This window comes from Sitodiplosis mosellana, unplaced genomic scaffold (genome assembly GCF_009176505.1).
Source record: "Sitodiplosis mosellana isolate CC-2019 unplaced genomic scaffold, AAFC_SMos_1.0 Smas_scaffold_12, whole genome shotgun sequence".
Lineage (NCBI taxonomy): Eukaryota > Metazoa > Arthropoda > Insecta > Diptera > Cecidomyiidae > Sitodiplosis > Sitodiplosis mosellana.
This window is the reverse complement of record NW_022595254.1, coordinates 2063384-2085944: the sequence shown is the minus strand read 5'-3', so window position 1 is coordinate 2085944 and position 22561 is coordinate 2063384. Positions and strand designations below refer to the sequence as shown.

At 38.6% G+C, this 22561-nt stretch overlaps 1 protein-coding gene across 1 annotated transcript in view; it reads left to right on the top strand.

Moving 5' to 3' along the window:
- Positions 1–18124, top strand: part of LOC129567787 (neurogenic locus Notch protein) — a 99174-nt gene extending 81050 nt beyond the window's left edge. The window contains exons 6-17 of the mRNA XM_055445074.1: positions 8413–9108; positions 9410–9796; positions 9885–9998; positions 10095–10208; positions 10293–10406; positions 10501–10614; positions 10695–11279; positions 11373–15184; positions 15302–15515; positions 15607–15983; positions 16076–16211; positions 16285–18124. Of these exons, the coding sequence (XP_055301049.1) occupies positions 8413–9108; positions 9410–9796; positions 9885–9998; positions 10095–10208; positions 10293–10406; positions 10501–10614; positions 10695–11279; positions 11373–15184; positions 15302–15515; positions 15607–15983; positions 16076–16211; positions 16285–16598 (6977 nt within the window). The 3' untranslated portion in view covers positions 16599–18124. The remainder of the gene's footprint in view (positions 1–8412; positions 9109–9409; positions 9797–9884; positions 9999–10094; positions 10209–10292; positions 10407–10500; positions 10615–10694; positions 11280–11372; positions 15185–15301; positions 15516–15606; positions 15984–16075; positions 16212–16284) is intronic.
- The last annotated feature ends 4437 nt before the right edge of the window (positions 18125–22561 follow it).

The following is a 22561-nucleotide window of genomic DNA, read 5'->3' as shown; positions in this document are numbered from 1 at the left end:
AAAAACGGTCTGCCAGTTTTTTTGTTTCTATTTCGCATATATCGACTGTGTTCCAAAAAAAAGTTGAACTGCTACAGTCGATCAGAAACGACAAAACCAAAATTCACTGAGATATTCCACGACCGAACCAAATCACGAGGTTCAACAAGGAACTCTCAACTTCGAATAAGTCACATAACAGAATATATCACATTAGAACGCGCACCACAGCGATCACATTTGCATCGAATGCACATGAAACGGCGTCGAACCATACCGAACCGAACCGAACCGAGCTCTTCGCACATTGATTACTCATGCCCCGTTGTTCGCTCACTCGTTGGCTTATTTGAATGTCGAGCTGAATTTTTGATTGGACTTCATGTTAAAGTACGTTCGTTGCGAGAAGAATGTCGATTATAACAAAGAGAAAATCGCACGAGTGCATAAACACTATGATTGTTATTGTTATGCACAGACGACATAAAGTATGCAAAAAAGAGAAACGCAATGCAAGCAAACCGACGTTGCAGCAGCTGGAGCGGAGAGGAACGAAAATAGTTCATTTATTGGCCCGGGGTGATCACGGATTATTTGTTTGATTCAGTTTTTCTTTTGGTTCGTTCTATCATTTCATTTTCCCGGGCAATGGATATGTTTGATCGTTGCTTTTGATTCGCACACATGAAATTCGTATGATTTGCTCTTCAACTGAACAATCATTGAAGTTTAATCAACGAGCGTCGGCTAGGAAAACTCGTTCATTTCCAATTTAACGCATTTTTTTCTTCTCTTTTTTTGCGTTCGGCTTCGCCTCAGAATCATTCTGCAAAATGGATATCGAATTCCAATGTAGCCACAACCGCATTTTTCTCATAACATCACATAATAATTTTTGTGAATTCAATAAGATTCGATTTTCCCATCGGTGTGTATCAATTACACGATTTACATTTTTATTTCTTGCATAATGCCGTCAATAGATCAAGAGAGAGAGAGAGAGAGAGAGAGAGAGAGAGAAAAATGAGAAATTGGTTTAAATGAAACCAAATCGTTTTTCAATCAAGCGTTCATCCATGGATGATCTTTTTCTTTCCTTCTTCTTCTTCAAGCATTCACATGTTGAATGCGGAATTGCAGTTATGTGTGACGAAGTGATGGTCATCAATGTCATTTCTCATTCGATGTGGAATTCAGTAAACGTATGCCGCGACGACGACAGCGGCGGCTGCAGTGCATTCGATTTTCATAGCATATATCGATTTCATTCGGTTCCGTCGCGGCACGTTCAATTCTGTAATGAGTTAATATGCAACTTCTAATGAAAACTAATTTTGCTGGTTTTGCGTCGTCGACAAAGGAAAATCAAATTATCTCACACTTTGCAACATCGCAATCACTGCTAAAAGTATGCAAAGTACTTTTTTCCTCTCTTCTTCTTGTTGCTGCTGCTGCTGCTGCTGCTGTTGCCGAGGCCTGATGGGAAATAAATGATTGAAACTGATGCAAAGACATGTCTGATTTATGCTGAGACCTAGCGTAACATGCGATGTGCCTTGCAAGAATTTACACTTTACGCCATTGCGAGCGACGTAAAAGCGAGCACAGAGACGGAGAGGAGAGTCGCGTCTCGCGCGCATCTATCGCCCAAAACAATTGAATGATGTGTACATGTGTTTGGTGATCACCCAAGTGCAGCTAATTTGTAATGATAATAATCCGTCGCTGGGCCGATTCTGTTTAGCAACAAATGAGAATGCGGTAAGAATATTCGCAAACAATGCAAACTCACACGCAAACAATGCCGTCCGAATGCAGTGCTGCAACTTAGAACCACCGCAAAATAACAAAACTAAATAGAAATGAACACATTAAATCTAAATCTACTTTAGTTGGCAATTTGAGTCGACTTTTTACATGCTATTCTCGTCGTCGTCATCATCATCGTCTTCGTCGCTTGTTTCCTTCTTTTCATCGATAATTACGTGCTTTTTTTTTCTTCTATTGGAATTGAACTCAATGTGCTAATGTGTTTTCGTACTTATTTTCAGTTTGATTTTCTTCTGTCTTCCTCTATCGTTTTCCTTTCTATTCTTCGTCGTTTTTTCTTCGGCGGATTTGATTAATTGAGCGCTTTTTTTCCATTTCACTTGTTTCCTTTCTGCTCGTCGTCGATCATTGAAACTCGAATATAGTCGAAGATTGTTTGGTTTTTTGGTGCTTATACAAATAAAACAGCGAGTCTCTCGCGAATCGTAGAGACAATATTGAAAGAGTCGATGCAATTGAACCACAATGATTAATGGATGTATCGATATGCCTATATCTTTCGTGTGCCGACGTCTCTCACTCTCTCAGTTTCCTTATTGCCAATTTTCAAATCAAAATGATCGCGCATAGAAAATGGCTGATTTTGTGTAATATAATTGGCTGTAAACGATTCGAAAACGTGTTTATACTTTCAAATTTGCACAGATTAAAACCTTAAAAAAAGTGCGCATCATAGCTTGAGCGCAGCTCGTTAAATGTTCATCGACAAACAATTTGCTTTATTCCATTCCGTTGTCTCGGAGAGTACTTGAAATTCTCATATCCAACAACAATTCGATGGTAAATACTTTTCATCACAACAATTATTTTCCTGGTTAATTAATCGTGTGCTCGCGCTTGCTCTCAACCGACCAAGCGCTAGCGAGTGTGAATATCATTTTCGAGTGTCATACAGTTCAAATTGAATGAGCCGCGCCACTACACGACCTATTCGATCAGAAAAAAAAAACCAAACGTACATATTTTCGGGAATTTTCCATTCCAAAAGACCTCTTCTTCTTTTGAATTGAAATTCACCTCAAAACAAAAGGCCGGCGTGAATCGTGCACCACAAATGATACTTCTTCGCCGCATCGTTTTGTTACAAAGAAGCGTTTTTATCCATTTGTTTAACTGTCATCACAATCCGCAGCCGATGAAGAAAGATGAAAAACAAGTTCCATTCAAATGAAAACAAACAAAACTCGTGTTTAAGTGAAAAATGAATTCGGCGCTTTTAATGGATACACACGATTGCATGCAATTGTCGGCTTGCGTTCACATTGATCGATTGACACACGAGGAATCCCATTGAATTTTCGGTGAATTCACTCAATTTCTTTTCACATTTAATAAATTGATACGAGCATACGATATGTATAGTCGACATTCTTTCACTCGAAGGCCATAGAAGGCCGTAACAATAAAAGGGAATGAAAACGCGCGACCAAATTAAAAGCAAATAGTTTTTTTTTTAATCTCTCATGTTTTGAGAAGCATCAAACGATCGTTAAGAGCAATGGAAACGATGACACAATCTCTTTTCTTTCAAAAACAATACAATTTTCAGAATCGATTCCAACGAGACACAAAATCCCGTTAAAAAAAATACCGAAATTCATTCAATGCTCATATTTTTTTCGCCGAAAAATTTCCATTTTGCATATAAAATATCGAAGACAATATCGTCTGCGTCCTGCAATTCCAAAGCGTGAAACTATTTACTTTGTTGCTAAATTCGTGTGGCTTAACAAAAAGCATGCACGAAATTAGCATGAAAATAATGCTGCGCTCGCACAATGTATCACTCGAACACATGATTCTAAGAAGCAATAAAATGTCGTCCATTCAAAGTGTATTCTGCGTTTGTGTGTATGCGAACGAGTCTGGTCGATGAAGAAACAAAGATGCGCATAAATCAGGAAAGGGTTTGTGATTTGTGGAATGGATTTTTATTACGGTCAGACGAGTGTTCCAATTATTTGAGTATTACTCTGTGGTCAGTGGCAGTTGCAGTGTCAGTATTTTATCACACATGTGAATTTTTGTGTTTCCGTCACACGGACGAAACCCTTTCAATTTTTATTCTCCGATCGCAATATCCGAATGATTGAAATCTCGTTCGCAAAACCGAACGAAACCAAAAAATCAGGTCACACACTTGCATGTTATGGCTATTTAATATCGGTTTTGCGGTTATTTTGCGAATATTACGTGGAACGTGACGAAAGAGGAAAAGCCAAGAGCAAAGGCTACATCGGTTAATGACAGCCGTAAAGGACAATGCGAAAATGAAGGAAAACTGAAAACAAATACCTAATAAACATGCGAATTGCTTCTTTTTACTCGATAATCGATTCACAATTTTATGCGTATGCATTCGCCGAAGTTTCGGTGTATTTTTGATTTTTGACGATGTCACCACATCTAAATAACATACATGTATATACACTGGGTAAGTCTGAAGCACATACATATGCGACGCAGGAAGGAAAAACAAAAATCGAAGCATAAATAAATAAATGCATTTTTCGGAACCATTCACCAATACTAAGGAAATGACACATGGGCTAAATGCAACCGAACCATGGCGTGCTATTGCATTAATGAATCTCATGCATTAATAACATCCGAGCGAAAGAGAAACCGAGTGAAAGAGACGAAGAGAGAGAGAGAGAGACTGACTCAATGCAAGAAATCCGTAAAAGCAGAAACGTAAATAATCACATAGTGTCATGAGTGTACGAGTACGAAATTAGTTCGGTTGAATGCAAACCGAACACGAACAACGGCATTGAGCACTTTTTAATTATATGGGATCAAAAGTGCATATTTCGTAGCTGTGCTGCTGCCACTGTTGCCGTTGCCGCAATGCATTTTCATAAATAGGTGCAATTCCGAGACTGACGAATAATTGAAACAGCTTACGTCAAAAAGGATTTCAATGCTGTAGACATGTGAATGGATTGTAATTGATGCTGCTGTAGCATGCATCGCAATTATTATATATTCTCCTAATTTGTGTGGATAGCAATTTCGCATCGGTACCTTTGACATAAAAGCGCCCTTTTGGCTACAAGGGCGAAATCATCGACAGTTATAAAATTATTGGGTCTGGGAATTAATCGTGTCGATTTTTCAAAAGATGGCGTAACTTTGCATGGTTGTATCGGGCAATACTTTTTTCTTTTTCACATGAGTGGTCTAGTGTCAAACTACAAAAATCATCATCTATCATTTCATCGAAGTTTGGATAAACATTTTTTTTGCGCCTTAAATATGTCAAATTTTGTACCGAAAAAGCAACATTTCCCGCAAGCATTAATTTTTTGCTTTCATTTGATGAAAACTGCGGCTGAAGCGCATCGAATGTTGGTGGAAGCCTATGGTGAGCATGCTCCATCGGAACGTACATGTGAACGGTGGTTTTCACGGTTCAAAAGTGGTGATTTTAGCACGGAAGACAAGGAACGTCCCGGCCAGCCAAAAAAGTTTGAAGATGCGGAATTGGAGGCATTGCTCGATGAAGATTCGAGTCAAACTCAAGATGAGCTTGCCAGAGCATTGAATGTTGACCGAAGCACTGTTGGATATCGTTTAAGGGCCCTTGGTTTCATTCGCAAGTTGTCAAATTGGGTACCACATGAATTGACGCCAGCGCAAGCTGAAAGGCGTTTAGTGACTTGCGAAATGCTGCTCGCAAGGCACAAAAAAAGAGGTTTTCTGTATCGAATTGTCACTGGTGACGAAAAATGGATTCATTACGATAACCCCAAGCGCAAAGCATCGTATGTTAAGCCCGGCCAACCAGCAACATCACAGCCAAAACAAGAAATTCACGGCGACAAGGTAATGCTGTCTATTTGGTGGGATGAGGAGGGAGTGGTGTATTATGAGCTGCTGAGAAGTGGTCAAACCATCGATGGGCCTTTCTACCGACAACAATTGATACGTTTGAAACAAGCAATCAAAGAAAAACGCACGAAATGGGAGACCAGAAAAGAGACATTGATTTTTCTACATGACAATGCTCGGCCACACATTGAGAAATCGGTCAAAAACTACTTGGAAAATAGCGGATGGGAAGTTTTGGCTCACGCCCCGTATAGCCCAGACCTGGCTCCTTCCGACTACCATTTGTTTCGATCGATGCAAAACCATATGGACGGAGAGCGGTTCTCTTCAGTTGAAGAAATCCAAAATTGGCTCGATGCATTTATAGCCTCAAAAGATGAGGAATTTTTTAAGGCAGGCATCCGTCAATTGCCCACATTGTGGCAGAAGGTCATCGCTTCCGATGGACAATATTTTGATTGAAATGTAATTTCATTTTGGTATTCAAATAAATGTTTGAAAATTTAAAAAAATCGACAAAACTAATTCCCAGACCAATATATAAAACTTGTTATAATTTGGATACGACCTAGAATAATTTCGGCTGATTTCAATTTGATTTTGGTGTGTATTTTATTATTAATTGGACACAACTTAGTGCAGTTCTATTTTTAAAACACTTTGGCCAGTTATTCACGCACTATTTAATATCATAAAAAGTTCCATTTAAATGGTACGACGGAGTGATGGTTGGCCGGGGCCGAGTGGCAAAAATGAAACATTTGAAAGCAGCAACAACATAAGGTGCTCGGTAGAAAAAGGGGAGGAAAGTGTTTTGTTCCTTGTTTGCGTCATGAAGAGAGAAAAAAACAGACATATATATTTTTTTGGCTGTTCCGTGAATCAGCAGACTTCCTTTATGCTTCCAAACGACTAAAACAATCTTTTGTGTTACATACTTGTACCATATCGCTATACATAATTTGTACACAAAGCGCATAGAGAAAGAGAGAATGTGAAATATAACGTAATATGTGTGTATGTGGAAATGGTTTTTAATGTGTATCCACATATAAAGAGAGGCCCAAGAAGAAGCGAATCAAAGACATACACACGAAACAGAAGAAGAAATAAAATAAAAACAACAGCAAACTGAGTGAAGGAAAAAAGAAACGAAATGAAAGAAGAGAAAAAAAAATGAAAAAAATGCTCGAAAAAACGGCACAGAAAAGCTGAAAGATACTAAACTAATACGTGTATGCTCGTAATATTCATATATTAAATGAATAAACAACAACACAACTGTGGCCAACCAATACCAACGCAACATACCGAACCGTGGGAACGATGGCAATATCGCTTTCCACTTCCATGGCTCTTTCTCTTCTCTTCTTCGCCTTTTCGAGTTTCTTCTTTTCGGTTTTTCTACACATAGTCTTCGTCATGTTGGTTGCATATACATATTTCTCGTCGTCGGACCGAGATCTTGCACTCGTTGTTGCTGTTGCTGTTGTTGTTGGTGTTTCTTTGCCTCAACCAAAGAGAATCTACACTCGATGTGTTGTTTTTAATCGTCGCGATTGTAAGCGCGCTCACGTCTCTTCACCGATTGTCTACGCTTCATATCGCATACTATACAGCGCGTTGCACATCGAAAAATTTTTGTTTTCGGTTTGAACTGCACAGTGCACACTGATGGATTTTTCTTTGGTTCTACGTGTATGTGTATGTGTACTTGAACGAAAGAGTGTGTCTCTCGTCATTGATGCACAACCGAACAAAGAAGAAATGCGCGTATGCGACTGTGTTTATGACCATTGTTTGAGTTCTAGGGTAAAATATACTACCGCTCGGAGGAAAAAAAACCACTTCAACGCTCACACCAACACCGCATCTTCAATTCATTGAAAATTGGTTTCGATGATACTTTGCCAAACCGATCGCGCTCACATCAATGCCATTCACTCACTCACTCGCATGAAACACAAGCATTCACTTCCAGGCCAGTGATAGCTTCTCAATCGCGCTCTATGCAACTCTCACACGAAACGAAATGGTTCATTTCTTCTTCATTTGCTAGCTGCTGCTTTTTACTTCTCTTTATCTTCTCATTCCTCTGCCGCCTTCCGAGTATTTCCTTTTTCATTTTCACTGCATTATTTTCCATTTCTTTCATACTTTTTTGCGCTTCATTCTTAACAACAACAACAACAGAAAAAAAATGTGCGCATTTTTTATTCGCATGCTTCAATCAACAATTTTCTGTTATTTATGAGTTTGAAGACTTCACACATGTACTGACGATTGAATGTGAAAAATTCGATGAAAAAAAAAAAAAAAATTAGCGATGCGCACATGCTTTTTCTTCAATTTGCCATACCTTTGTTGACCTTTTCTCCGAAATTATTGACAAAAGGCCATGGGCAACCAAATCCAACAAATGACAAATCAACGACCGACTCACTATTTATGATCATCATCGTTTTCTGTGTTGGATTTCAATCTTAGTCATGCGAAAAAAACACAAATCCGAGAAATTAGTCGCTGTCTGAACATTTTCCTAAGATATCATGAATTATGGCCGAACAAATTTCGATGAATAGAAAAAAAAAACAACGAAGTAGAAGAGAAAAAAATGTTTGCTTTTAATTTTTATGGCTTTTTTGTTGGATTAGCATATATTAATTTTAGCGATGAAAGCATATTAGGTTATAGATGCGGTTCCATTGAAAATATGTGTTTTATAAAAATAAATTCGATATTTTTTTCTCTCTCTTTTCTTTCTCACAGGTTTTCAAGGCATAAATTGTGAACAAAACATAGACGATTGCCCCGGAAATCTTTGTCAAAACGGTGGACAATGTATCGATGGTGTGAACTCGTATCGTTGTAAATGCTCAGCGCATTATACGGGCGAATACTGCGAGAATGACATTGATGAGTGTTTAATGAGACCGTCGGTTTGCCAAAACGGTGCCACTTGCACGAATACACACGGCGGCTACTCGTGCATTTGTGTAAACGGATGGACCGGTACGGATTGCAGTGAAAATATTGACGACTGTGCTGGTGCAGCTTGTTTCAACGGTGCTACCTGTATTGATGCTGTTGGCACTTTTTATTGTCGCTGTATTCCGGGTAAAACGGGTCTATTGTGTCATTTGGATGATGCTTGCACATCAAATCCCTGCCATGCTGATGCCATTTGTGATACCAGTCCAGTCAATGGATCATACACGTGTTCATGTGCATCGGGCTACAAAGGAGTCAACTGTACCGAAGATATCGATGAATGTGATCAAGGATCACCGTGTGAACACAACGGTATTTGCATTAACACACCCGGTTCGTTTGCCTGTAATTGCTCTCAAGGATTTACCGGGCCACGATGCGAAACCAATGTTAATGAATGTGAAAGTCATCCATGCCAAAACGATGGTAGCTGTCTCGACGATCCAGGCACTTTTCGATGCGTTTGCATGCCAGGTAAACAAATAAAATCTCTTGATAACTTTAACTTGATAATAATCAACCAGCAAAGATTACCAACCAAAGTGGGAAAAAAAACGTCTAAAATTGCTTGAAAATTATGCAAATCTTTTCCGATCAATTTATCCATTTAATTGCCGTATTACTGTTTGCCTCAAAGTGAATCGTGTACGCTTACCATCGATTTTGTGATAAATAATTTTCTGCTGTAAATTCCTCGTAAATTCCATCCGCATCTAATTGTGATGATATTTACAAGTTTAACTAAAAAAAACTTATGTTTTTACTTTTGCTTTAGGCTTCACTGGAACTCAATGCGAAATCAACATCAACGAATGCGAGAACGACCCTTGCTTGAACGGCGGCACTTGTTTGGACATGATAAACGGATTCAAGTGTATTTGTCCAATCGGCTTTAATGGTGCGCGTTGTCAAACAAATATCGACGATTGCATGTCACAACCTTGCCGAAACATGGGCATTTGTCACGATTCAATCGCTAGCTATACCTGCGAATGTCCACCTGGTTACACCGGATTCTCCTGCGAAACAAATATCAACGATTGTCAATCATCACCATGCTACAGAGGTACATGCATTGATGGCGACAACTCATTCACATGCCAATGCAATCCAGGATACACCGGAGAATTATGCCAAACTCAGATCAACGAATGCGAATCAAGTAAGAAACACATCATATTCTGAATACAGATTTCATATGGGTTCAATTTTTAAATCGAATTTTGACTAATCTTCGAATTCTTTTTCAGATCCATGCCAATTCGAAGGACATTGCGAAGATCTCGTTGGTGGCTATCGTTGCCGTTGCAAACCAGGAACATCGGGAGAAAATTGTGAAATTAATGTGAACGAATGTCATTCGAGTGAGTGAAATTGACCTTTATTCGTAAACAACCACTTTTATATTGCAATTTTTCGTTCTTTTTTCTAAATATGTAAATTGTCATTTCTTTTTTTAGATCCTTGTCGGAATCAAGCAACCTGCATTGATGGAATCAATAGATACACGTGCAAGTGTATTCCTGGTTTCACAGGGGCTCATTGCGAAATTAATATCGATGAATGTGCATCAAGTAAGTTTTTCCTTCGCAAATTTTAATTGACGAAAATTGTATTCACGTGACAAAAAACTTAATGTTCGAATATTCTACTTTTAGGTCCATGTGCAAACAATGGTGTTTGTATGGATTTGGTGAATGGATTCAAATGTGAATGCCCAAGAGGTTATTACGATGCTCGTTGCTTGAGTGATGTCGATGAATGTGCTTCAAGTGAGTAAAGAATTTTGACGAACAAGCGCTTATAAGCCAAAATAATATCCAAAGCTATCTGCCAAATACTAATCATTCTTTCTCCTATATTTAGATCCATGTGTGAATGGCGGTCGTTGTGAAGATGGTGTCAATCAATTCATTTGTCGATGTCCTCCGGGATACGGTGGGAAGCGATGCGAAAAAGATATTGATGAGTGTGATTCAAGTAAGTTTATCTCAATTTTAAAAATGAATTCTAGCGCAAACTATATTTAAACAAAACTAATTCATCAAATTGTCTCGTAGACCCATGCCAGCACGGAGGGATCTGCATTGATGGCTTGAACTCGTACACTTGCAATTGCATGCCAGGATATACAGGTGAAAATTGCGAAACAAATATTGATGACTGTGTAGCAAATGGTGGTCCATGTAGAAACGGTGGTTCATGCATTGATTTGGTCAACGGTTACAAATGTGTGTGCAAAATTCCATTCACCGGTCGAAGTTGTGACTATAAAATGGATCCTTGCCACCCGAATCGCTGTCACAATGGCGCAAAATGCACACCAAACTCGAACTATCAAGATTTTGCATGCAGTTGTCCGCTCGGTTACACCGGACGCTTGTGCGATCAAGACATCAACGAATGTGCACTGTCTTCACCGTGTCGCAATGGAGCCACCTGCAAAAATATCCCCGGCTCATATCAATGTTTGTGTGCTGAAGGCTACGAAGGACGAGACTGTACTATTAATACCGATGATTGTGCCTCGTTCCCTTGCTCAAACGGTGGCACTTGCTTGGATGGTATCGGTGATTTTACCTGTCTATGCTTGGATGGTTTTGAAGGCAAACACTGTGAAATTGACATCGATGAATGTGCTTCGAGTGAGTAGCAATTGACAAAACCGAATATTTCAACATTTTTTCCATCATTTCACAATCATTTCATAATCATTGCTTCAAATCTTTTTTATCTAGATCCTTGCCGAAACGGGGCAACTTGTAATCAATATGTGAACTCATACACATGTCGATGTCCGCTTGGATTCTCAGGAATGAATTGCCAAACAAACGACGAAGATTGTACTGAGAGTAGTTGCATGAACAAGGGCACATGTATCGATGGCATCAATTCATACAATTGCTCATGCACAGCTGGCTACACGGGATCGAATTGTCAGTACAAAATCAACAAGTGCGATTCGGGACCGTGCCAAAACGGAGGAACGTGCACTGAACGCAACAACGATTACTCATGCCATTGTGCTTATGGATTCACTGGAAAAGATTGCACCGAATATGTGGACTGGTGTTCGCAAAATCCTTGCGAAAACGGCGCCGCTTGTTCGCAACGGGAAAACACCTACAAATGCGATTGTTTGTCGGGTTGGACGGGAAAATTGTGCGACGTCGAAATGGTTTCGTGTAAAGATGCTGCCATCCGAAAGGGTGCCAGTGTAATGGAATTGTGTAACAATGGAACTTGCGAGAACTATGGCAATTCGCATAAGTGTCACTGCCATTTGGGATATACAGGATCATACTGCCAGAAGGAGATCAACGAGTGCGAATCTCAACCGTGTCAAAACGGCGGTAGTTGCAAAGATTTAATTGGTTTCTATCAGTGTATCTGTCGTCGTGGATTCCAAGGTCTTAACTGTGAACTGAATATTGATGATTGCAAACCGAACCCATGTAGGAACGGAGGAACGTGCCATGATCTTGTCAACGGATGCAGTTGCTCGTGTCCACCGGGAACGCTTGGAATGTACTGTGAAGTGAATATCGATGATTGTGTGGCTGGTGCTTGCCACAACAACGGCACATGCATTGATAAAGTAGGCGGATACGATTGTGTTTGCCCAGCTGGATTCGTTGGATCGCGATGCGAAGGAGACATCAACGAATGCTTGTCGAATCCATGCTCCAGCGAAGGCACACTTGATTGTCTTCAATTGGTCAATAATTATCACTGCAATTGCAAACCTGGCTACATGGGACACCATTGTGAAAATAAAATCGATTTCTGTGCTACTTCACCATGCCAAAACGGCGGCTTGTGCTCAGCTCAGTCTGGCGGCTATCATTGCGAATGTCAAGAAGGCTTCTATGGGAAATTCTGTGGGAATTCCGGGCATGATTGTAATACAAACCCATGCGGTGTGGGCAGCTGTGAAGTTGTGATTGGAGGTGGTTATCGTTGTATCTGCCCAGCAGGAACCACTGGTGAAAATTGCGAGATCGACACGTTCGACGAATGCAACCCGAATCCATGCAAACAAGGTGCTGCTTGTGAAAACAAACTGGCTGACTTCTCATGCTTCTGCCCGGCCAAATGGGCTGGAAAAACGTGCAACGAATATGATCAATATTTCGCAGGCTGGTCCGGCGGTAAAAATGGACTGAACAACGGATACGGTATAGATTTGAAATCCCAGCAAGAGCAATGTGTCAAGAAAGGTTGTGCGGCTAAGAGTGGAAATCGCAAGTGCGAAGAAGAATGCAACACATATGCCTGCAATTTTGATGGTGGTGATTGTACGCTTGGTGTCAATCCATGGATCAACTGTACCACAACATCGGTCAACTGCTGGGAAGTGTTTGGAAATGGTATTTGCAATGAAGAATGTAACAACGCACACTGTTTGTTCGATGGCCGTGATTGTGACAAGAAATTGAAACCGTGTCAAGAGGCATTCGATGCATTCTGCTCTGAAAACTATGCCAACGGAGTGTGTGATCCCGTTTGTAACACGGCCGAATGTAACTGGGATGGTTTGGATTGTGAGAAAAATCGTCCACCAAAATTGGCCACGGGCATGATGTCGGTTGTGGTTTTGATGAGTGAAGCCGAATTCCGTGAAATTTCCATTCCATTCATGCGAGATATGGGCCATCGGTTGCGAACAAATGTGCGCATTAAAAAGGACAACTTAGGCAATGACATGATTTATCCATGGAATCATAGCCCAAATGATATCCAATTTATCCAATATCCAACAAAGAAGGCAATTCAAGTGTACATGGAAATTGATAACAGCCGTTGCGAGTCCATTATGGGAGGGGAATGTTTCTCAACAGCACAAGATGCGGCCAGTTTCATTGGAGCCAGTGCACGTGGGGGTATGCCAAGATATCCAATCTTCTCGGTTCGTGGGGTTAATGGTATTGATAATAATTCAGCCGAACCGACCAATGGAAAGTACGTTGCTCTTGGAGCGTTTATGATTATTATGGCATGTTTCTTGCTTGGTGTTTTGATCACAGCCAAACGTAAGAGAGCATATGGTCAAATTTGGCGGCCAGAAGGATTCTTTACAACAACAAGAAGTGGACAACGTCGCGGCCCAGATGGACAAGAAATGCGAAATCTAAACAAAAATCCATCGTTGGCTTGTATCGATGCCAGTGGAAACGGTCAAATGGGCCATTCACACCAATGGTCAGACGATGAATCACAAGTGCCAAAACGAAGCCGATACGAATACGATCACACGACATCCACCGATTATGAAGAACCAAACAGTAGATCCTGGACACACCAACATTTTGAAGCGGCAGCCATTCGTATACCATCATCGATTATGACTCCGCCTTCGCATCATGAAAAACACGATGTTGATGCACGTGGCCCATGTGGAATGACCCCGCTGATGGTTGCTGCTTCGCAAGGTGTTGGCGTTGATCTCGTCACCGAGGTGAATGAAGACGAAAGCACGGTACAAGCAATCTCAGAACTGTTGGCTCAAGGCGCTGAACTGAATGCAACCATGGATAAAACTGGCGAAACTGCACTACACTTGTCGGCTCGTTACGCTCGCGCTGATGCTGCAAAACGTTTATTGGACGCCGGATCAGATGCCAACTGCCAAGATAGCACTGGCCGAACACCATTGCATACAGCCATTGCCGCTGATGCTTTAGGTGTGTTCCAAATTCTATTGCGCAACCGGGCCACGAATCTCAACTCAAGAATGCACGACGGAACCACACCATTGATTCTGGCCGCACGTTTAGCTATCGAAGGAATGGTTGAAGACTTGATTACCGCTGATGCAGATATTAACGCAGCCGATAATAGTGGAAAAACGGCATTGCATTGGGCTGCTGCCGTGAATAACGTGGATGCCGTTAATATTCTCCTGATGCACCATGCAAACAGAGACGCACAAGACGAAAAGGATGAAACTCCACTGTTTTTGGCCGCTCGTGAAGGGTCCCTTGAAGCATGCAAAGCACTTTTGGACAACTTTGCAAACCGAGAAATTACCGATCACATGGATCGATCACCACGTGATGTTTCCTGTGAACGACAACACAACGACATCGTACGTCTATTGGATGAACACGTTCCACGCAGCCCACAAATGATGCCAATCATGCAAAATACTGTGGTTAATTCACCGCCATGCCAGTCGCAATTGGTCAGCCAACCAACCGTGATTCCAGCCAGTGGAAAACAGAACAAACCACAAAAGAAGAAACAACAGAAAGCATCCGCATCAAGCAATAACAATAACAACAATCCAAACAGTCCGGACGATGAGACAACGTTGAAACGAAAGACAACGGCCAAAAAGACTTCAACATCCACAAAGAAACAGAACGCACAACCAATTTTGCCAGATATCCAACTGTCATCCGATGGAGCGTTCAGCACCGAAGACTCTCCGGTCGCTAGTTTGCCAAGTCCATATGATACAGCCAGTCTATATTCAAATACGCTTGCTCATCACGATATGGGTGTAATGACAGCCAAACAACCTCCGAGCTACGATGACTGCATCAAGGTAGGTTTTAAACTATAAACTCATAAGTCATAACTTTTAGCCTAAAATCTCAATTCGAAAATAGAAAATTGTATCGGAAAGTTCAAACAATATTAATTCGCTATTTTTCAATTTCAGAATGCCCAGTCAATGCAATCGCTCCACAATGTCAATTTCGACAATTATGGTTACACAATGGGAGGTTCTCCATTCCACGATCTCATGAACACACAACGAAGTGTTCCAAATGTCAATAATATGGGTGAACAAGGTCTTAGTCCACCATACTCGAATCAATCGCCGCCGTATTCGGTGCAAAGCAACATTGCGCTCTCCCCACACGGCTATATTGGTGGGTGTTCAACTCATAAATTTGTCACAAACTCTTCATATATCTCTAGAAAACTTATGGATAATTTTATCTCTCTATTCTTCCGATTTAGATTCGCCATCGCCGGCAAAGAATCGCCCATGTTTGCCAACGTCTCCAACGCATATGCAAGCGATGAGACACGCAACACATCAGAAACATGCTGCACAGTTACACGTACTCAACAGTACCGGTTCATCGGTTCAATCGCCGCTCAGCAGTTCATCGTCACACTGTTCAAACAGTCCTCATAGTCAATCGCAGCTGCAGCACATGCAACAACAGCAAATGCAGTTGCAAGCCTTGCAACAACAGCAACAGCAACAGCAACAGCAACAGCAACAACAACAACAAGCTCAATCTCAATTGCAACAACAGCAAGACTTCCTACAGCAATTACAACAACAACAACAGCAGCAGCAGCAGCAGCAACAACATCAGCCACAAATGGTAAGTTATCATGAGTGTTTGTTACAATGATTTGAAGCGATTGAATCAAATTTGCATTGTTCAAATTGAATTATTTTCTGTTGAATTCACAGTTGCAGCCACAGCAAGACCAAAACCAAGCGTCCAGCACACAGCAACAAAACGATGGATCGAACAATGGTGCAATAATTGGTGATTTTGAATATGAATTGAGCATGGCTGAAATTGCTAGCTATGACAGTATTACCGGTAAATATAGAGCCCTGGTTAAACTTAGGTTTGTGCAGCCAAAAAGCAGTATTTAATGTTTATTCTATTGTAGGTCAAATGAATCATGGTTCGATGTCACAACATACGAATTCTACGCAATCATCGCCTCACTCACAACAAAACTACTATCAATATTTGACTCCGCCAAGTCAGCATTCGGGTGGAATAACGCCACAGCATCTAACGCACACGCTAGACAGTTATCCTACACCATCTCCAGAATCTCCAGGCCATTGGTCTAGCTCATCGCCGCATTCAAACTCTGATTGGTCGGAAGGCCAATTATCACCGCCGGCAAATATGAACTACATGGCCAACACTGGCGGCAGCCAGACAAACAAAGGAACTGATGCGATTTACATCTAAATCAAGCGCAAATACACACCCACAATATTATTTCCACACGGATGGAAATCATCGCAAACTAAAATTGTATATAAGATACGATGTTTTTATCAAATAACACACATTAATAGCATTAGATTCAGTTCATGGGAATTGATATACAAACGAAAATCTATCAATTTATTTTATTTAATTTTAAAATGCATATATAACTACATTTTTTTTATCGAAAATTTTTTTTTGTCGTTAACAACAACGAAACAACAGAATTTCTTACCGGCAAACGAAGAAGAATGGAAAAGACAGAGTTAGTATTATACGTTAGAGTATTTAGGTAACGAAAAATCGTTTTTAGCATAATAATAATGAAAATTTCTTTGATTTTACGAGAATAGACAATCAAAAGACAACTTAGTTATAAAACGCGTTATTGAGTGTGCTGCCATCGCACCGGTTTATTTTTTTAAACGAAAAAGAAAAGCAACAAATTGTTTGATGAAAAAAATCTTTTCCCTTTTTCTTTGTTGAACTTTCTTTTTTATACACGAGAAGAAAAATTCTAAATTTTATCATTCGACAAAAACTATTTGATTTTAACCTAAACGACAATTTGATTAGATAATATATAGGGAATAAAAGCATTGCTTTTGCACATTTTAATCATTTTTATAGAATATCGACAGATGTACTTTGCTGACAATTTGGTACACACGAAACAGAAGGAAAAACAAAACGATTTTCCGCTGTTGTTGTTGTTTTTTCAGATTTAAACATCTTTTCACAAAGACACATCTGTTTTGAATTTTGATCTTATAAACGCTGCGATTCGTGATTTACGTCAAAATGCATTATTCGGAGCTAAAATGCTCCACTAATTTTAACGAGTTTCTTTTTAATTGAATAATTTATAATTCAGTGTAAATACAGAAAAAATAGTAAAGTTCAAAGTGTAGAGAATAAAATGATAGCAATTAGTTTTAAAGTGAAGACTGTGCAAATGTGAATCGTTTCACCACCCCCACTCAATAAGAATTCTTCTAGCTACCTTCTCTTTTCAATATCCAATAGCAATGCAGTGTGCAAAAACACAATTAGTTTTTTTTCTCCCTCTTCACAGAACAAACCATATATTTTCTTTTCATACCATTGCAAAGCATTTTATTTTTAAATGACAACTAATTTTGACAGATTTTTTTTTTATTTTTCTTTCTACACATATTTTGGTGTGACACATGAAGTGTTTCTTACGTAAAATAAATACGCCCACACCTAATACGATAGAACCGAATCAAATTTCAATCCACAAACAGATAGGTATATCAATATTTGAATCGGAAACAAGCGCAAATGTTATTGAGGAAAATCTCATTTATTTTATGTGCCCGTTATCATGTATTATAATGAAAACAAAAAGCCTTTCAATTTAGATACTGCCTCTAGATTCTATGGAGTGTAATCTTAAGCATCCATTTATACTTTTATAAACATTCAATGAGCTCAACGGCTCATTTTATAATAAAAATCAATTTGAAACAAAAAAAAACAAATGTGACGTTTTCTTTTGTTTGTACGAAATCGGGGAAGTTAATTTTGCTACACTTTTCAGATGGGAATTGGAATGAATATCATGCACAACCAATTTGTGTGATATTTTCAATATGATGTCACATGGCAGGACACTCATGTGGAAGACGGGAAGACTTTCTACTATAGCGAAAAATCGGGCTTGAGATATGTTGATTTATGGTTTTTGGAACGGAAAGACTGGAACAAAGCAAAAAAAACACAAATAATATTTGGCGACAAATTGACGTTTTTTTATTCTTAGTTGACGAGCACAGAATCAAATGTTTCTATATATGAATGTACCTATAATTTCTTATACTCTTTACAGATTCGATTAGTAGCTTGACCACAAATTGTGAAATATTTGTTATAAATTCAATTATTGATAGACATTAAATTGGATAATTGAACCGTTGAACTTTTGAAGTGCAACATGAATTTTTTTTCATATGGATTTGTTGTTGTAAACTCTATATAAAAAAAAATTTATGTTGCACTTTGAAACTGGAATATTCTGAGGGAATTTGTTTGTCGCAATGGTTCAATTCGGTAATAATTTTGAATGTGACTCATAGAGCAGATTTTGACTCATAGGTACCTTAGAAAAGTACAGAAAAGTACCTTAATTCTGTTTAGATGCACAATGCTACAATCACCAGATGGGTTCTTTGTGACCATTTCTGAGATGGTCTTACATTTAAAAGCCTCTCTGAACTACTCCAAATTTGAAACAGCACCATTTCCACGGAATTTTCCCAGAGAATGTTCATCACTCCAATTTTTCTATTCATCTGGAGATACCGATTCACACTTAGTTTAAGAATCAATGAAAAACAATGGCTAAATATAATATCAGATAAATACACTTCACAATTGAAAGCACGTACATTTCCATATCCAATGAAAAATAACTGCTCGTGAGTGAATTGCTAAAGGGCCGGAAATATTTGGTCCTCATTGTATTCTACCATAAACATTTTGTATGACTTGTAGGCTAATAACAAACCCAGGTTATCTGCAATGTTTTCTTCCAATGTCTTCTGGCCATCGAGTCTACGATTAACCTAAATAAAATCATTGAAATAAAATCCGCACAATATAAATGTCAAAATTGCAATGTCCAATGAAGCAGTATGTAAGCTTTATGTATTCATCTCTCGTTTCGTTGGTCCACTGATCATTCTATTCCCCGTTTTTGTCATACTATCGTCCTGTTTACGGAATAGAACAAAATCAATTTCGTTTCGTCATGTCGATTGAAAGATTATTTAGTTCTACCTTTAATACCAATTGCATATGAAAACTCATGTCCAAGAGTTGATGTGCCAAACCCATAATTCAATGCTCTGTTTGAAAATGAATGAATTTCAAATTCCAACACATGTATCAACAAATTAACATTTGAAACGAACTGCAGTGCGTACTTACTCTATGCCCAAACCGTAGAATGGAAACTGAAGAATTCCCATAGCAATAACTGAAAATGAAGTTGATTAAAATAAAAAAAGAGAAAACCCTTGATTGTATATGTAAAGGACAATATTACTAACGTGTTTTGAATCATCAACTTCCGTCGTCACATTTAATTCTAAAAATACGACAACGTCCCGTACTGCTTTTTTCAAAATTCGGTGCTGATTTTGTCTTCATGCCAATAGAATCAAAAATAAATATCAATTCATAATAGTTATAATAAAATGTTTCTGTTGAAATATGCAAAGTTGTAATCAAATCGAATTCGCATTCATCTTGTTTTCCATGAATGTACGGAAAGCAAAATTCTTCGAGCGAATTTTTGATGAGTTTTATTGCAATTTCCGTTTGACTACCTAATAATCATATGAAACAATAAACATATTTTACTTTACATTCGTAATCGCAGTACTCAAAAAATTACCAGGAGGAATACGCATCCATACATGATTCGACTCTGAACAATGACTTTTGACTCATTTGCTTCCGGTTTTGATTTGAAAAAACGCCTAATGGCGTGTTCAACTCGTACTGCTACTATTTCAACCCAACTCCAGGGGGGATCGGATCCACTCTACAATTAACATCAAATGATATGAAATGCTGCTGTGTCTATTAGACACTGTCTAATATCATTTTCTAAACGAAAACAAAAATACCGAACATGATGATTAGCCAAGGTTGCCACAAGTAAATTGATAGAAATCCTCACATGGGTCGGCTTGTAAGTCCACACTCTCTAACATACTCTCCAACAGCATTTCGGACACAATCAGCAGAAGTACGCAGGTGTTCATATGTTCAATTGTTTTATTCTGTACATTTTGAGCTGAAGTTAATCTCAAATACAAGAAAGTACTCAGAAGAAACATCAGCAAAATCAGAAATATAACAGAATGACACTGCTTCCGTCTGAAATATTGTTGAAGTTTTATGAAGCTCTTAAAAAGTATGAGAAACACAAATAAATTATCATCTAGATGCACATTTTTCAATCAAATTTTCAATGTCAAAATTATCACATATCCTGTAATGGGAGTGGCTGATTTTTATCAGACTTTAGAAAGAAATTAAGCGGAAGCTTTTTTTAGAGCTGAACTGTTTTCTTCTTCTAGTCAATATTTTGATTTAAAATCATACGATTTTAATTCCATCTGTCGGTTTTATTCTATTGCAACTTATATCGGTGATATTACAGCTACTAAGTGCGTGTTGTGCATTTTTTGCATTTAAATGTAACTTTTATTAAAATTGTTTACTTAGGTACACACGATTATAATCAAGAAAGTAGACTCTCTGCAGCGCCGTCCATTAGTGACGGCGAAATCGCCTGTAAATAGCTGGAAGTGATTTCGACAAATTGCGAAATACTGCATAATAACACCGATTAGTACTGAATTTTGTCATTATAAATCGACGGCGCTGCAGAATGTCTTGACACAAATTTTCTATGAGATTATAAGCGTGTGCTTAGGTACACTTACGAAGATATCTTCATATTGTGTGCGCTGTGGGTAGAAATATATGTGTTTGCGAAAATCGCAAACGAACCAAGAGAAAAACAATGTCCATTTGCCTCGTACGTTCAAACGCGCGCACAGATATCATCTCTTTTCTTCTTCTTTGTTTTGATCTAAGATATGAACAGAGTAACGAAGGAGGATTGAAACATATCGGTATCCAGTGTGCAGTGTGCGTACGCACATAATCTCATTATTACTAGCATTACATCGAACGCATGGTGGTATATTATTGTTTTGTTCCAGTGAATTGCATCCAATCATTACGATAAAGTTTGTTTTGACTGGTTGTTCGCTCCAGATCTAATACTTTGTGTCTTTGTCAATCCGATCGTTTTTTTCAACTACTTTTTAGTTGCATTCACTTCCTAATATCAATCATTTCATCAGCCAATTTCATCAATGCCCAATATCGTAATTGTTTGATTTGAATATGAAATCTTTATTATTTGGTTCTGTTTTTCTTTTCATTTTTGTTGTACATATATTCACAATGCAAAAATATAGTATTTTTTTCAGCCTCATAAAAAGGGATATGAGAAGAAGATGAAGAGAAGAAAAAATAAACTAATTTGGTCACATCTGGAAAAGATTAGTTGAAAAACATTCAAAGGGACTATGGTAAATATTCATAAACCATTCGTAAAATCTATCGATATATTGATGCACACCATCGGAATCTTTTTTTGCTTATGTGTAGGATGTGCATATCAATGTATGTCATATCTCTATGACTTGCATTTTGTGAAATAATTTAACAACATTGATGCAAAATCCGAGAAAACGGATAGCAAATTACCATTTTTAAAAGGATGAAGCATCCTTAGACCAATGTACACATATGTTTTCCAAAGAAACAATTTACTGCGTTGCATGACAATAAAACGAGCGCCCGATTTTATTACATAATGCATTGACTCTTGGTAATAACGCAAGTGAAGGAAAGTAGTACACCACACTATGACCGACTACTTGTATATGTATCGCTTTACGCAAACGCGTGAGACTCAACACATACACTGACATATGCACGAGTTACGTAGGCTTTTGTAAATACGTCGCTTAAATATTTCGAAGGAATTTTTCTCCGTACGCTCACCAATACAATCCAAACCTAGCATTGCATACTGGAAATTCATTTCAGAAACTCAGATTTAGACAGAATGTGTAGAAGAATCTGTGGAGTTGTTGGATTTTGTATTAATCGAGTATCTAAAATCGTATTAATTCGCCTTCTTACAAGTGAATACATTTTTCGTTTTCAAAAATTGAAATTTTTTAAACATTTAATATTCCTTAGTAATTTCGTGTAAAAAAATGAGAATAAAAAAGACCTTTTGGTACGAGGATAAAAAAAGTGATGTAGGCTTCCGTAGATATAAGTAAGTATGAATACGTTTAAAGCAGAGCATAAAATAAGACAAA